The 13,349-nt window shown below is 48.3% G+C and overlaps 1 protein-coding gene and 1 pseudogene across 1 annotated transcript; both read left to right on the forward strand.

The window, feature by feature from the left end:
* The first annotated feature begins 5,179 nt into the window (after window positions 1–5,179).
* On the forward strand, window positions 5,180–6,565 carry LOC125524232 (jacalin-related lectin 19). The gene is made up of 2 exons (XM_048689301.2): window positions 5,180–5,504; window positions 5,606–6,565. The coding sequence occupies exons 1-2, from the start codon at window positions 5,301–5,303 to the stop codon at window positions 5,867–5,869; spliced, it is 468 nt and encodes a 155-aa protein (XP_048545258.1). The 5' UTR covers window positions 5,180–5,300; the 3' UTR covers window positions 5,870–6,565.
* A 2,617-nt stretch (window positions 6,566–9,182) lies between these two features.
* LOC125526119 (small nucleolar RNA Z247) lies at window positions 9,183–9,321 on the forward strand (annotated as a pseudogene).
* The last annotated feature ends 4,028 nt before the right edge of the window (window positions 9,322–13,349 follow it).

A 13,349-nucleotide genomic window follows, 5' to 3' on the forward strand; every position in this document is an offset into this window, starting at 1 on the left:
AGGCGACTAGGGTTTCTGCTTCTCGTTGGAGGCGCCACCGATCTACCACGTCTTCTATGGCTTTAGGATGATGGTTGCGCGGTGGATCTTGGCCCTTGCCGGCGGAAGGACTTCATTTTTTGATGCTTTTTTAAGTTTTGATAGGGTCTGTGTCCTGCTCAGAAAGATGAAACAACGGCGATTTCTTGAAGATGGAATAAGCTTCTTTCCGCCCAGGCCTCGTCCCGGTGGTGCGTCTTGCATCGTCGGTAGGCGTGTGGAGGTGTGTCTCCGGCAGATCTCGCGGGTTTCGTTCGGTGGTTGTCTTTGGTGGATCTGCTCGGATCCCGTCTTTGTTCGTCTTTGTTCATGTGCCTTCAGGTTGAATCCTTCCGATCTAAGCTTCTCTTCATCGGCGACGGTCGCTGTACTGGTGTTGGTTCTATGGGGTCTTAGCACGACGACTTTCCCACTGTCTACTACAATAAGTTGTGCCGGACTCCAGCGAGGGAGGAGCGATGACAGCGGTGCGCCTTCGGCTCGCTTCAGTGCTTGCAATCGTCGCTAGGTGGTCTACGAATCTGGATGTAACTTTTATATTTTCTGATGTTTGTTGTATTGCCATGATTGAAGATGAATAGATTGAAAGTTTCTCGTAAAAAAAAAAGTGCAAGAGGGAACTCCTATTCGTTGCCTTAAGCGCCCGAACATCTTCCTAGCGCTCATGTGATGCACGTTTGGGCCTGGGCCAACAAGGGCAGATGGCCCCGCACGTCGCTCGGGTCACTATTTCTTTGATCCCTCGGCTCGATGGTTGACCGGCTAGCTATTGACCAAAATCAACCGTTTTGACTTTTTTTTAAATATATGTAGTTTTTTTTTAAAAGATGAAAAGAACTGGGATTAAAAAACCCGTGAGTATGATTTTTTTAATATTTTGAAATTCCATAGAATTTGAAAAAAGTTCTTTGATTTTGGAAAAAAGTTCATCAAAATTGAGAAAAAGTTCATGAATTTGGAAAAAGTTCATCAATTTTGATGAAAATTTCATTGATATTTGGAGAAGTCCAGAAATTTAAAAAATTCATCGATTTTGAAAAAGTAAATCATCAAAATTTGGGAAAAGTTCAAGAATTTTAAAAGAAGTTCATCGATTTTTTCTTAAAAATTCATCAATTTTGGGAAAAATAAAGAATTTGAAAAAACTTCACGGACTTGAGAAAAAGTTCATCAATTTTGAAAAAAAATGGTCATTGGTTTGAAAAAAACTCATGAATTGAAGGAAAAGTTCAGGAATTTGAAACAAAGGAAAATAAAAATTAATATTAAAACAAAAAACAAAAAACCGAGAGTAAAAAAGGAAAATCAAACAAGAAACTACTGCATTTTTCTAACGTTGCATTTCAAGAAAAGAAAAAGCAATCTAGGCATAAGAGGTTGGGTGTCCCACTTGGTTATGCGTTTGCTAAAAAAAACATGGAGGTACGCAGTTCGAATCACATCGAGGACTTTCTTTGGAGTTTAAAACATAAATAAAGAGGTGAATGGCCCTTCATGCACTGGATATGGTGGCCAAAGCGCGCGGGTGATGTAAGGTGGCGGTTATTCATATCGGATCTGAAGGATAAGAGCAACTTCAATGGGGCGACCCATTTCATCTGTGGCCATCCGTTTAAGTCGGCGCGGACAAAAAAGCCAGTTGGCACGGACACAAAATGGACGCGCGTGCGCTCGCCTTCTTTCCTCATCGGGCCCGCTGGTCGGTGGCGCACGATTTTTGACTCCGACTCGATAATACCCTCCTCCGATGTCTGAATGTACATTTATGCCAAATGTTGTGGTCCATGAACAAGACTCTTTTCACTCGTAGTAATATAAACACTTGCAGGGAAGGGGTTCCGACGTAAGCCCAAACAAATTAGAGCTTACTATCTATGCCGGGGAGGAAGAATAATCGAAGCCACAGGAGGGGTAGGGCAGAAGTCATCAGGAGAGGCCACCTTGGTAGCATCCGATCCTCACCAGATCGGAGCAGCTTTTCCTTTCACCAGATGGTAGCAAAGGGCACATAGCCTGCGCTGTTGCTACAAGAAAAAGCATCATGTAATCAGGGAATGCAATGAGTAGTTAAGGTACTAGACTTCGGCGTCCTCGTCTTCAAAGTCCCAATCCATTATTTCTCGTAGCTTCAGTTTCAATTGAGCTGCCTGCTTCCGCGAACGTCTGTCCTCCCGATAGGCGGCTCGCTCCCTCATCCTCGCGTCCCTCTCCGATCTTAATTGCTTATAAAACTGGCGCTCGTCGACGATGTCTTGCGGGAAGCCTCCGCTCCACACCACCAAGGCTTCCACGTCCTTCTCTACGATAGCGAGGCGACGCTGCCGTCTCCGATGGACACAACGATCCTCGTCGGTAAAAAGCCGCGGGAGAGGCGCCAGATCCTGCGCCCGCTGGCTCGACACGTTGGGAAAATTCATATCCCGACGAGGTCTCAGGAGGCGCCACGCCGCCGCGTCGTGCGCCGGGCCGCCTTCTTTGCGGTGTCGAAGGTGCCGAGGACGAGAGGTTTCTCGCGAAACCAGATCTTGGCGGAGAAGGCGCCGGAGTGGCGCTCGCGGACTCCGCGAAAATCCAAAGCGTCCAGGCGGCGGATCGACATGGTGGCGCAGAGGCGGCGAGAGTGAGCGACGACAAAGTGTGGAGGGAGCGTCTTCTTTATAGCGAGCACCAGTCGCGGCGCGTGCGCGAACCTTTCCCGCGCCCTGGAGTGCCAAAGCCAGCGCGCGCTAGGTCGCTTTCCCCTGCGCGCCCGAACCTTTCCCGCGCGCTGGAGCGCCAAAACCAGGGCGACGACATAATGTTAAACGCGCGCGGTCATGAAATGGGTCGGCCCGTTGGGCGCACTGCCGACCCAAAACTAAAAGAGGGCAGACGGCTGGCTGGCGGTCGACCCAAACGAACAAAAAGCAGACAAATCCGTTTGGGTTGGCCCGTTGGAGTTGCTCTAACTGGCTACTAATTGATTGATTAACAAGTTGTCTTCCTATGTCATATGAAGTTGTTAATATTTGGCAAGTCTTAGTAGTACCACCATTTACCAATGAGTTAAATACATTATATGTGCCCTAACTTGTTCGATGCGGTCAGTTTGGTATCTAAACTTAAAAAATATATAAAAATGATGCCGTAACTTGTCTAGCGTTCAAATACGACATTTATGAGCGTATGCCGTTGTATAAGTGCCCAGGTGGCATATACAATGTTTTTCTTACGGGACGCGCCTGTACTTTAATTAATTCTCACAAAAATATAAACACAAGTTGGCATGAGGGGAATTCGAACCACAGACCTGCTGATTGCCTATCAAACAGGCGCACCAAGAGGCCACACTTTGGTTTACATTTAAATGTTAGCTAGCAACTTATATGCACGATTCCATGTATCGCTTTGCCCATGTTTTCTACAGTTTTTTTGAAGTACTGTTTCGGGTTTTTTCTGAGCAAAGTTTCTGTTAATTTTCATGATACATAAATTTTCCCATATGAAAAAATAAAATAATTATCAATATGCAATTATTGTTTATTTTACATATTTATTCTATTTTCATTATTGTGTACCTTGATGAGATAAACATGATTTTTTTTCTAAAATTAATGTGGACAAAAAAGAACGTATATTAAAAGATATTGTGTAAATTTATGCATCCTCATGAGGACCATAAGCACGAACAATTATTGTGTATCTTCATTCTATTTTTAAATAAACAATTATTTAAAATTGACAATATTGTATTTTAAAAACTGTTCAACATGTATTAAATATTATTGTGTGACAATAATAATTTCTAGAACTGTACTAACATGTTAAGCGGGTTTGTAGAAATTTAAGAATAATATTACACAATATTATTTTAATATGCACATTTTTATCTCTTCAAAGTACACAGTGATGGAAATAGAATAGAGATATAAAATAAACAAAATTTCATATTAATAATTGTTTTATTTTTTTCATATGGAAAAATTTATGTATCATGAAAACTAAACATAAACTTCACTCGAAGAAAAATAAGATAGTAACTTGGAAATAAATAGAAATAAAATTACTCCAGTAGAAGCATGTGCAGAGCGATACATGCAATCATCTATATAAACTGTTGGCTGATAATTAAGAGTAAACCAGACCGTGGCCGCCTGGTCCCCTCGATTGTCAGGCGACGAGGATGTCGCATGTTCGAATTCCCTGCACGCTCACTTTCTGATATTTTTTGTGAGTATTAATTAAAATCAAGGGGTATTTTTTGCGAGAATTAATTAAAATCTGGGGGCATTCGTGTAAAAAACAGCACGCGCCGCGCCTGCAACCACTGACATGTGGCCCGGCAAAATGCTGGCATGCCACGCGGTCACTCGATACGACGGCATACGTCCAGAGGCACCGTATTTGAACGCCCAGACAAGTTATGACACCATTTTTTTATGTATTTTTTAAATTTAGGCATCAAACTGACCGAGCCGGACAAGTTAGGGCACCTATAGTGTATTTAACTCTTTACCAATGCGAAATATTGGCTGCAAACCAAACATGCTTCTGACACGGGGTCTTGGGTGTTGGCCTGATCTTGTGGGGAGGTCGTGATAGGCACGACCCTCCTCTCCTGCACCCAACTGGCATTTTCATGGCCATTTGGTGGCGATGGCTGCTAGGTGTGGTCATGACGCGTACGGTAGCACGGCAATGATCAGAAGCGATGTGATGATATCACCCCTCCCGGTGTCTTCTCATTACTTTTTTGTGGCATCTTATCATTTGCCTGGCTAGATTTGTGTGAACTGATCAATAGAAGGTGGATTTTTTTTTTGAGGTTTAATAGAGGATGATGGCTTTGTGGATGTACTCTCTCCGAATGGAAACCCATGATCTAGCCTGGTGTGCAATCCCGTTCGGCTGGCTATGGCCCAGATCTCACTCAATTCTGCTGAACATTGCAGGCCTTTTTTTTTTGTGAAAACCAAACCAGGCTAGCGAATGACGGACGTACGCCAACTGCCAAACAAGCCCGAACTGAACTCAAGTGGAAATCCAAGACAAATCTTATGCACAGCCTGTTCACAAGAAGGCATTACCTGTTGCCAGAACACACTATGAGTACATTATGTAACCCAATGTAGTGCCAAGCACGTACGAACTGCAATTAGTTGACTTTGTGTTGTGCCACACACCCATAGTTGCTCGTCCTCATTCCCATACGTGCCAGAGCCAAAGCTAGACCACCGTCGGCAAAGACGCTCCCCGCGTTGTTTCCAGAGACGAAAAACCAAATGCAGGGGTCCGTTCTGAGGATGGGGCCATGCGGCGGCGGCGGCGGCCACGACAGGGACATGGACATGCGCGGCGTCAACCGTGTGGTCAAGCTGGTCATCCGCCACGGCGACACCGTCGACGCCATCTCCGTCCTGTACGAGCGGAACGGCCGGGAGGAGTGGACCGACCTGTGGGGAGGACAAGGGGGAACGCTCTCTGAGGTACACACACATGCATTGCTTCCTGATGAAGACAGACTCCGTTTTTCATATCGATCATCGGTGATGCAGCTCCTTACTCCATTTCGTTGTGGATGGCTCAGATCTGCCTGCGGCCAGACGAGCACTTCACCGGCGTCGTGGGCCACTACGGCGAGTTCGACGGCAGCTTCGTCGTGAGGTCGCTCACTTTCGTCAGCAACGCCCGCAGCTTCGGGCCGTACGGGCAGGAGGACGGCGTGCCGTTCGCGCTTCCCGCGGCCGGCGGCAAGATCCTCGGCTTCCACGCGCGCTCCGGCCGCCGCCTGGACGCGCTCGGCACCTACGTCAAGATGGCAGATCAGTCGCGAAAGACCCCACGGAACTGATCATCACCTTGCCCATAGAAGTTCAAGTTCCTTATTGTACGTGCGTAGTGCATCTTATCTCAATAGTTACGGCTACTCCAGAAGTGCGGCGAATCTGCACCCGGGCTCAGCTGCACCCGCGCTCACGGAAATAATCAAAGAAAATACTAGAAAAATTCAAAAATTTCCAAAAAAATTTTGTGTGGTAGATAATTTGATGCATAAGGTTCGCTCCAAATTTCAACTCATTTGAACATTTGAGTAGCTTTGGGCAATCAAAATCGAGGTCTGTAAAACAGTTTACTGTTTAGGAACTGTTTTGACCCGATTTGTCTTTTTTGCCCAGAATTGCTCAGATGTCCAAATGAGATGAAATTTAGAGCGGACCTCACGCATCAAATGATCTACCACACAATTTTTTTTGGAACTTTTTGAATTTTTCTAGTATTTTTTTTGAATTTTTTTCTGAGCGGGTGCAGCTGAGCCCGTGCTCAGATGCAGATTTTCGCTACTCCATGAGATTTATTATTTCAAAATAATAAGTACTCCCTCTGTTTCTAAATATAAGTCTTTGTAGAGATTTCGCTATGAAGCATATACGGATGTATGCTGATCCATTCTAGAATGCAGATTCATTCATTTTGCTTTGTACGTAGTCCACAGTGGAATCTCTACAAAGACTTATATTTAGAAACGGAGAAAGTACTTGTTTGTGTTCTTCTCACCATCCTAGAATTTTCTTGCTGTACGTGCGTAGTACGTCTTTTACGGAAAAAGGGTTTCCACCGCTTTATATATAAGCACCAACACTTAGATCCAAGTAACCGATACAAAGGCACGTCACACAACCCAAGGCAAGATACAAGAATGCCATACACCAACACACAACCTCAACAACTACCAAGTATCAAGAAATTGAGCAAAAAAACCGCTTGTATCCGACGAAGACCACCATCAAGATGAGAGATCGTTCGGGAAAAAGTGCAACGGACAACGCCGGACCGAGGGCTCCAAGATGATGCCTCCAAGAAGGGCACGACCACGGACCATCGCCATCGTCCGATCCAAAGATCAGGTTTTCACCCGGAACAAGACGAGAGGAGTGAGAGCACCACGACGGAGCCTGCAAGGAGGAACATGACGTCCGCGGACATCGCCACCGTCGACCCGTGTACGGACAGGTAAGTGATGAACCCCGGTGCTCCACCCTTCTGCTGCATCCCCGCTCCGCCAACCACCTGCAACCATGCCACCCAAGCGGCCATGGTTGCTCGCCCGCATCCGAGTCGCGCAATCTGGCTACGACCAACGCGACTCCCACCACCAGGGCCGCCGCCTCGCCGCCGGACCACCCCGGAAGCCCCAAAGGTCATGTCTTGGACAAGATCCATGAGCCCAACCACCTCAGAACCGCCGGCGACCACTGCCTCAAGAGGAACTGTGCCCAGTCGGCCGGGGGAAGGGGGAGGAGGAGGAACGGCCTATGGCCACGACCGGCACCTCTGCGCCGGCGATGGGGTACGCAACGGCGCACCCGTCCCCCCTACCAGCTCCCCCCCGAGACCCCCTGTCTCGCCCCCGAAGCCGAACACCCAGATCCGCAAGAGATCGCCGACCATCGCCTGCTGCCGAGGAGGAGGGAGCACAGAACCGCCGAGCCGCAGCCATGAGAGGTCACCAGGGAGGCCCTCCTGCGTCGAGCGCCGCCGTCCAACTGCAGGGGTGCCGGCTGGACGGGGCCGCCCACCTCCACCGCTGCTGCGTAGCCCCTCCACTAGAGATCCACGGCGAGAGGGGCCACCCGCGACCCGCAGCGCCAGACGTGGCGCCGAGGCACTCCTGCGAGGCAGCCGCCACCGACCGACCTGCACCACCACCATGCCGCCCGTCGCCCGACGCCACGCCGCCGTCGCTGGCCCACTCCGGAGCGCTGCCGCACCGCTACGCCCGGCATCGAGCGCAACATCCCCACCGCCGAGATCCGGCCCGCGCCGCACCTCCCGCACAAGGAGACGAAATGGCCCCGCCGCTGCCGGCGACGATCGGGCTTCGCCAGCTCGTGCCCCTTGGCGGCGGCGAGGGAGGAGAGAGAGAAGCAGGGGGGTGGTGGTGGCGCCAGGGTTGCCTCTCGGACGCCCGCGGGAGGGGAGGGGGAAAATAATGTAGTACATCTTCTCACTAGTTACGGCTTGCTCCTCCATGCCATTTATCATGCCCGACCTGGTTGTGTTCTTGCTAAAATGGGTGTACTATATAATTAAGGGTTTCGATCAGTTTTTCATTAGTTATGTGACATTCCTCCATTTGTCATTAGAATTTTCAACTACCCAAAAATGTTATCCCTTTGTTAAGTGTGTGCTAAAAAATGGCACTAGACATCATTATTGCCCGGTCAAAAGTCATTGACCGGGGTGAAGTAACCAAAGTATCCCTAGACCCCACTTGTCAGTGTCCCCTCAACAACTCACCCCAACTTGTGCCCTGATGTGATGGCTATAAGTCCAAAGCTAAAGCAAACTGTGGATAGGCTTCTCAGTATGCAACTTAGGTTGGCCTCTCTGTGTTAGGAATAGTCTAGAGAGTTCTAGATATTCTGGTTGTACTCGGTTTGGTTGAGATAAAACCAAAACCGAATCCTGCCTAGAGTTGTTTAGATTCGTTGTTATCTCTTTATATTCTTGTAACCCAAGTCTCTAACGATATCTTGTATACGCCTCGATTAGGGCTTGCTGATCCTATATAACACGAAACCAGCGGCCTACTACGGTAGGTAAAAACACGCTTCCTTATTTTCACATGGTAATCAGAGCTTCCCTTCCAAAACACATCTAGCCTTTCCTTCCTAGCCGCCATGTCTTCCTCCTCATCCCACACCATGGCCAATCCCCTCAACAACCAAATCACTGAGAAGCTTACCCGTGAAAACTTCCTTCTGTGCAAGACCCAACTCCTTCCCCAGATACGTGGAGCTTCCCTTTTCGGGTACCTAGATGGATCCATTGTCGAGCCTAAGAAAACCATCACCAGCACCGACAAAGATGGCAAGCCTACAAGCATGCCAAACCCGGCGCACGCGACCTGGGTCACCCAATACCATCAAGTGCTCGCCTACCTCCTGACTTCGATCACGAGGGAGGTGCTGACGCAGATGGTCGCCGTGGAGACGGCGCATGCGGCATGGACCGCGCTGACAAACATGTTTTCGTCGCACTCCCACGCCTACATCAACAACCTCCGGATCTCCCTCTCCAACGCCGAGAAGGGAACCCAGTCAGTCACGGTCTACTTCGCCAAGATGTGGTCATTCGCTGATGAGCTGGCGGCTGCTGGCAAACCACTTGGCGAAGATGAACTGATCTCATACATCCTGGCCGGCCTCGACTTGGAATACAACCCCCTAGTATCTTCTCTTGATGCTCGTACTGAACCACTTACACTAGATGCACTGTACTCCCAGATGGCGAACTTTGATCAGCGCGTCGAGCTTCTTCAAGCCTCTGGTGAAGGCGGCTTCAGATCTTCAGCCAACGCCGCTACTCGTGGGCGCAGTCAGCAGCGTGGTCGTGGCATGTCCCGTGACCATGGTGGCGGGCGCGGTGAACATGGCCGCGGCTTTGGTGGTGCCTCTCCTGGCTACAACAACAACAGGGGGCGCCCAAGACCAGGAGGACCGGCTGGTGGGGGTTTCCGCAACGACAATCGCCCCCACAGCCAAATATGCAGCAAGCCAGGCCACGTTGCCATGGAGTGCTGGTACCGGTTCACGGATGACTATCTTCCAGAAGAGAAGGTGGCCGGATCTGCAGCAACCTCATCCTATGGGGTGGACACAAATTGGTACGCCGACAGTGGCGCTACTAATCACATCACGGGTGAACTCAAGAAGTTAACCACCGGTGACAAGTACCACGGAGGCGATCAGGTCCACACTGCTGATGGTACATGTATGAATATTAGTCATGTTGGAAATTCCATTATCAGAACCCAAAATCAAGATCTCCATCTAAACAAAATTCTACATATTCCTACTGCCTCACAAAATCTCCTTTCCATTCATCGTCTTACCCTTGACAATCATGTTTACATTGAGTTTTGGCCTTATTTCCTTTTATCAAGGATCAGGTCATGGGGAGGGTGCTGCATCAAGGCAGATGTAGAGGAGGTCTCTATCCATTGATTCCATCTAGGACATCAAATAAACAAGCTTATGGTGTCATCAAGATATCTTCATCGCGTTGGCACGCTTGGCTTGGTCATCCTTCGTTTTCAATAGTTCAACGTGTGCTTAGGAATAATAAACTTCCTTGTCATGGGGAGTTAGATGTTGAGTCAGTATGTGACTCATGTCAACGAGCAAAAAGTCACCAATTACCCTATCCAATGTCTACTAGTGTATCTACCAAACCACTTGAGTTGATCTTTTCTGATGTATGGGGAGATGCCTGATAACCCACAAGTATAGGGGATCGCAACAATTTTTGAGGGTAGAGTATTCAGCCCAAATTTATTGATTCGACACAAGGGGAGCCAAAGAATATTCTCAAGTATTAGCAGCTGAGTTGTCAATTCAACCACACCTGGAAACTTAATATCTGCAGCAAGGTATTTAGTAGCAAAGTAATATGATAGTAGTGGTAACGGTGGCAAAAGGTAACGGTAGCAAAAGTAATATTTTTGGGTTTTGAAGTGATTGTAATAGTAGCAACGGAAAAGTAAATAAGCGAAGAACAATATATGGAAAGCTCGTAGGCAATGGATCAGTGATAGAGAATTATGCCAGATGCGGTTCATCATGTAACAGTCATAACGTAGGGTGACACAGAACTAGCTCCAATTCATCTGAAGGAAATATGCCCTAGAGGCAATAATAAAGTCATTATTTATTTCCTTATATCATGACAAATGTTTATTATTCATTCTAGAATTGTATTAGCCGGAAACATAATACTTGTGTGAATACATAAACAAACAGAGTGTCACTAGTATGCCTCTACTTGACTAGCTCGTTGATCAAAGATGGTTATGTTTCCTAGCCATTGACATGAGTTGTCATTTGATTAACGGGATCACATCATTGGGAGAATGATGTGATTGACTTGACCCATTCCATTAGCTTAGCACACAATAGTTTAGTATTCTGCTATTGCTTTCTTCATGACTTATACATGTTCCTATGACTATGAGATTATGCAACTCCCGTTTACCGGAGGAACACTTTGTGTGCTACCAAACGTCACAACGTAACTGGGTGATTATAAAGGTGCTCTACAGGTGTTTCCGAAGGTACTTGTTGGGTTGGCGTATTTCGAGATTAGGATTTGTCACTCCGATTGTCGGAGAGGTATGTGACACCCAGATAATCAAGTGACAGTAACCTCTGGTAATGATGCCATGTCATCATGATTACTATTGCTAATCTCGCGTTAGTTCAAAACCCAGTTCAATTAAAACAAATAAAGTCAAACGATAAAAATTTCCAAACATTAAAACTAAAATGCTCTAGACGTGCCAAATAATGCATAGGTAATTATGGTTAAGAAACTCCATTTTTATAAAATGTTTAAATACCCTTAGGTGAATAAAACAGTAGCAAAAACCAATATAAAAATGCTTTTTATAATTAACAAAATACTAAACTAAATTGCTTTGGGGTAAAACCTTTTGTTGTAGTGGGTTTTAATGTATTACTAAATTAGGGATCATTTTAATATTAGATAAAAAAACTAGATGAAAAAGAAACTGGAAAAAAACAGAAAAAGAAAAAAAATTGAAAACTAACAAAAGGAAATGAGAAAACCCTCCCCTCCCCGATGGGCCTTGGCCCAGCTGGCCGCTCCCCGTCATGCCAGTCACCTGGCCCAGGCTGCCCTCCCTTATCCCCCAACCCGATCGAACCCCAGGGCAACCACCGCCCCCACTTCCCCCCACCGATCCAGATCGGAACCATCCCCGTCGCCCCGCATGACCCCCCCACTCCTCTCACGACCCCCACTCCTCCTGACCGAGACCCCCACCCTCTCGTTCTCCAGCGATGACAAGAGCCCCGCGCTGGACCCCCTTGACGCGCTGAAGCCCACCTCGCCGGCATGCCCGCGCGCGAGGAACCGCCGCAACCAACACCACCGAATCAGCAACCCCTCGCATCTGTGAGGTCTGCCTCGTCGTCTTCGTCGTCTACACTGGCGCACGCGAGCTAGGACGCCCCAACGACGGCCCCCTCAATGATCTTCTTCGACGACGGCCGCCACATGCCTCGCCTCGATCCACGCCGGCCGCCCCGAACTTCGCCGACCGAACCCCTGCACCGGGGGTATGACCCCATCTCCCCTACCCCTTTCCCTAGGTCGTCCGCGCCGGTGCCGCCCCGTACTTCTGCCGTCGTGCTCCCGGCCTCGCCGCGCCTACGCGCCACGCGCGCGCGCGAGCCCGCGCCCGCTCGCGCCTCGCCCCACGGCCATCTCCGCCTTCACCCTACCGCTTCTAGCGCCCGCCTCCGCTCGCCGTGGCTGCCGGCCGCGTCCTCGCCCCAGCTACCACCCCCTACCGCCGCATCCACCGCGGCCCTCTCCCTTCCATGGCCGGCGTCGTGCCCCGCCATGGCTGCAGGCAAGGCAGCGCCCGGGTCCAGGCGACCCGGCGCCCGCAACTGCGCCCATTCGGGCGACAACCGTTGCCCGGCGCCCAAAACCCGTTAAGGCCCCCTGTGCCTATGACAGGGGGGCCCCACGACCAGAACGTTTTTAACAAAAAAAAGAAAAAGAAATAATAAATATAATAATAAAAATGTTAATTAATTAATTAGAGAATTAATTAAATCGGATTAGATTAACCTAATTACTAGTTAACTTAATTAACCCCTGATTAGCCTAATCAATCAATGACATGCGGGACCCACACATAGTTGACCCAGTCAACTGCACAGTTGACTGCTGACATCACTCTGATGTCATGCCTACGTCATCACACACTGTTTTGGATAATGTTGGAATTAAATATATAATTAAAATCAGAAAATGATTTAAATCTTTAGAAAATCATATCTTTTAATCCGTAACTCGGATGAAAATACTTTGTACATGAAAGTTGCTCAGAACGACGAGACGAATTCGAATACGCAGCCCGTTCATCCGCGACGCATCCCTAGCATAGCGAACACGCAACTTTCCCCCTCCGGTTCGTCTGTCCGAAAACGCGAAACACCGGGGATAATTTCCCGGATGTTTCCCCCCTTCACCGGTACCACCTCGTACCGCGTTAGGGCACACCTAGCATCACGCTTTGTCATGTCATGCATCGTCATGCATTTGTTTGCATTATATTTATTGTTTCTTCCCCCTCTTCTCTCGCTAGACACCGAGACCGACGCCGCTGCTACCCAGTACGACTACGGTGTTGACGACCACTCTCTCTTGCCAGAGCAACCAGGCAAGCCCCCCCTTTGATCACCAGATATCGCCTACTCTTCTCTATACTGCTTGCATTAGAGTAGTGTATCATGTTA

The sequence above is a fragment of the Triticum urartu genome, chromosome 7A (assembly GCF_056163025.1).
Source record: "Triticum urartu cultivar PI428250 chromosome 7A, HENAU_Tu73, whole genome shotgun sequence".
NCBI lineage: Eukaryota > Viridiplantae > Streptophyta > Magnoliopsida > Poales > Poaceae > Triticum > Triticum urartu.

Excerpts from the sequence above, each read along its gene's own strand:
- LOC125524232 (XM_048689301.2), top strand. The coding sequence starts at position 5,301 with ATGCAGGGGTCCGTTCTGAGGATGGGGCCATGCGGCGGCGGCGGCGGC. Across the intron at positions 5,505-5,605 it reads AAGGGGGAACGCTCTCTGAG|ATCTGCCTGCGGCCAGACGA; the intron begins GTACACACACAT and ends TGGATGGCTCAG.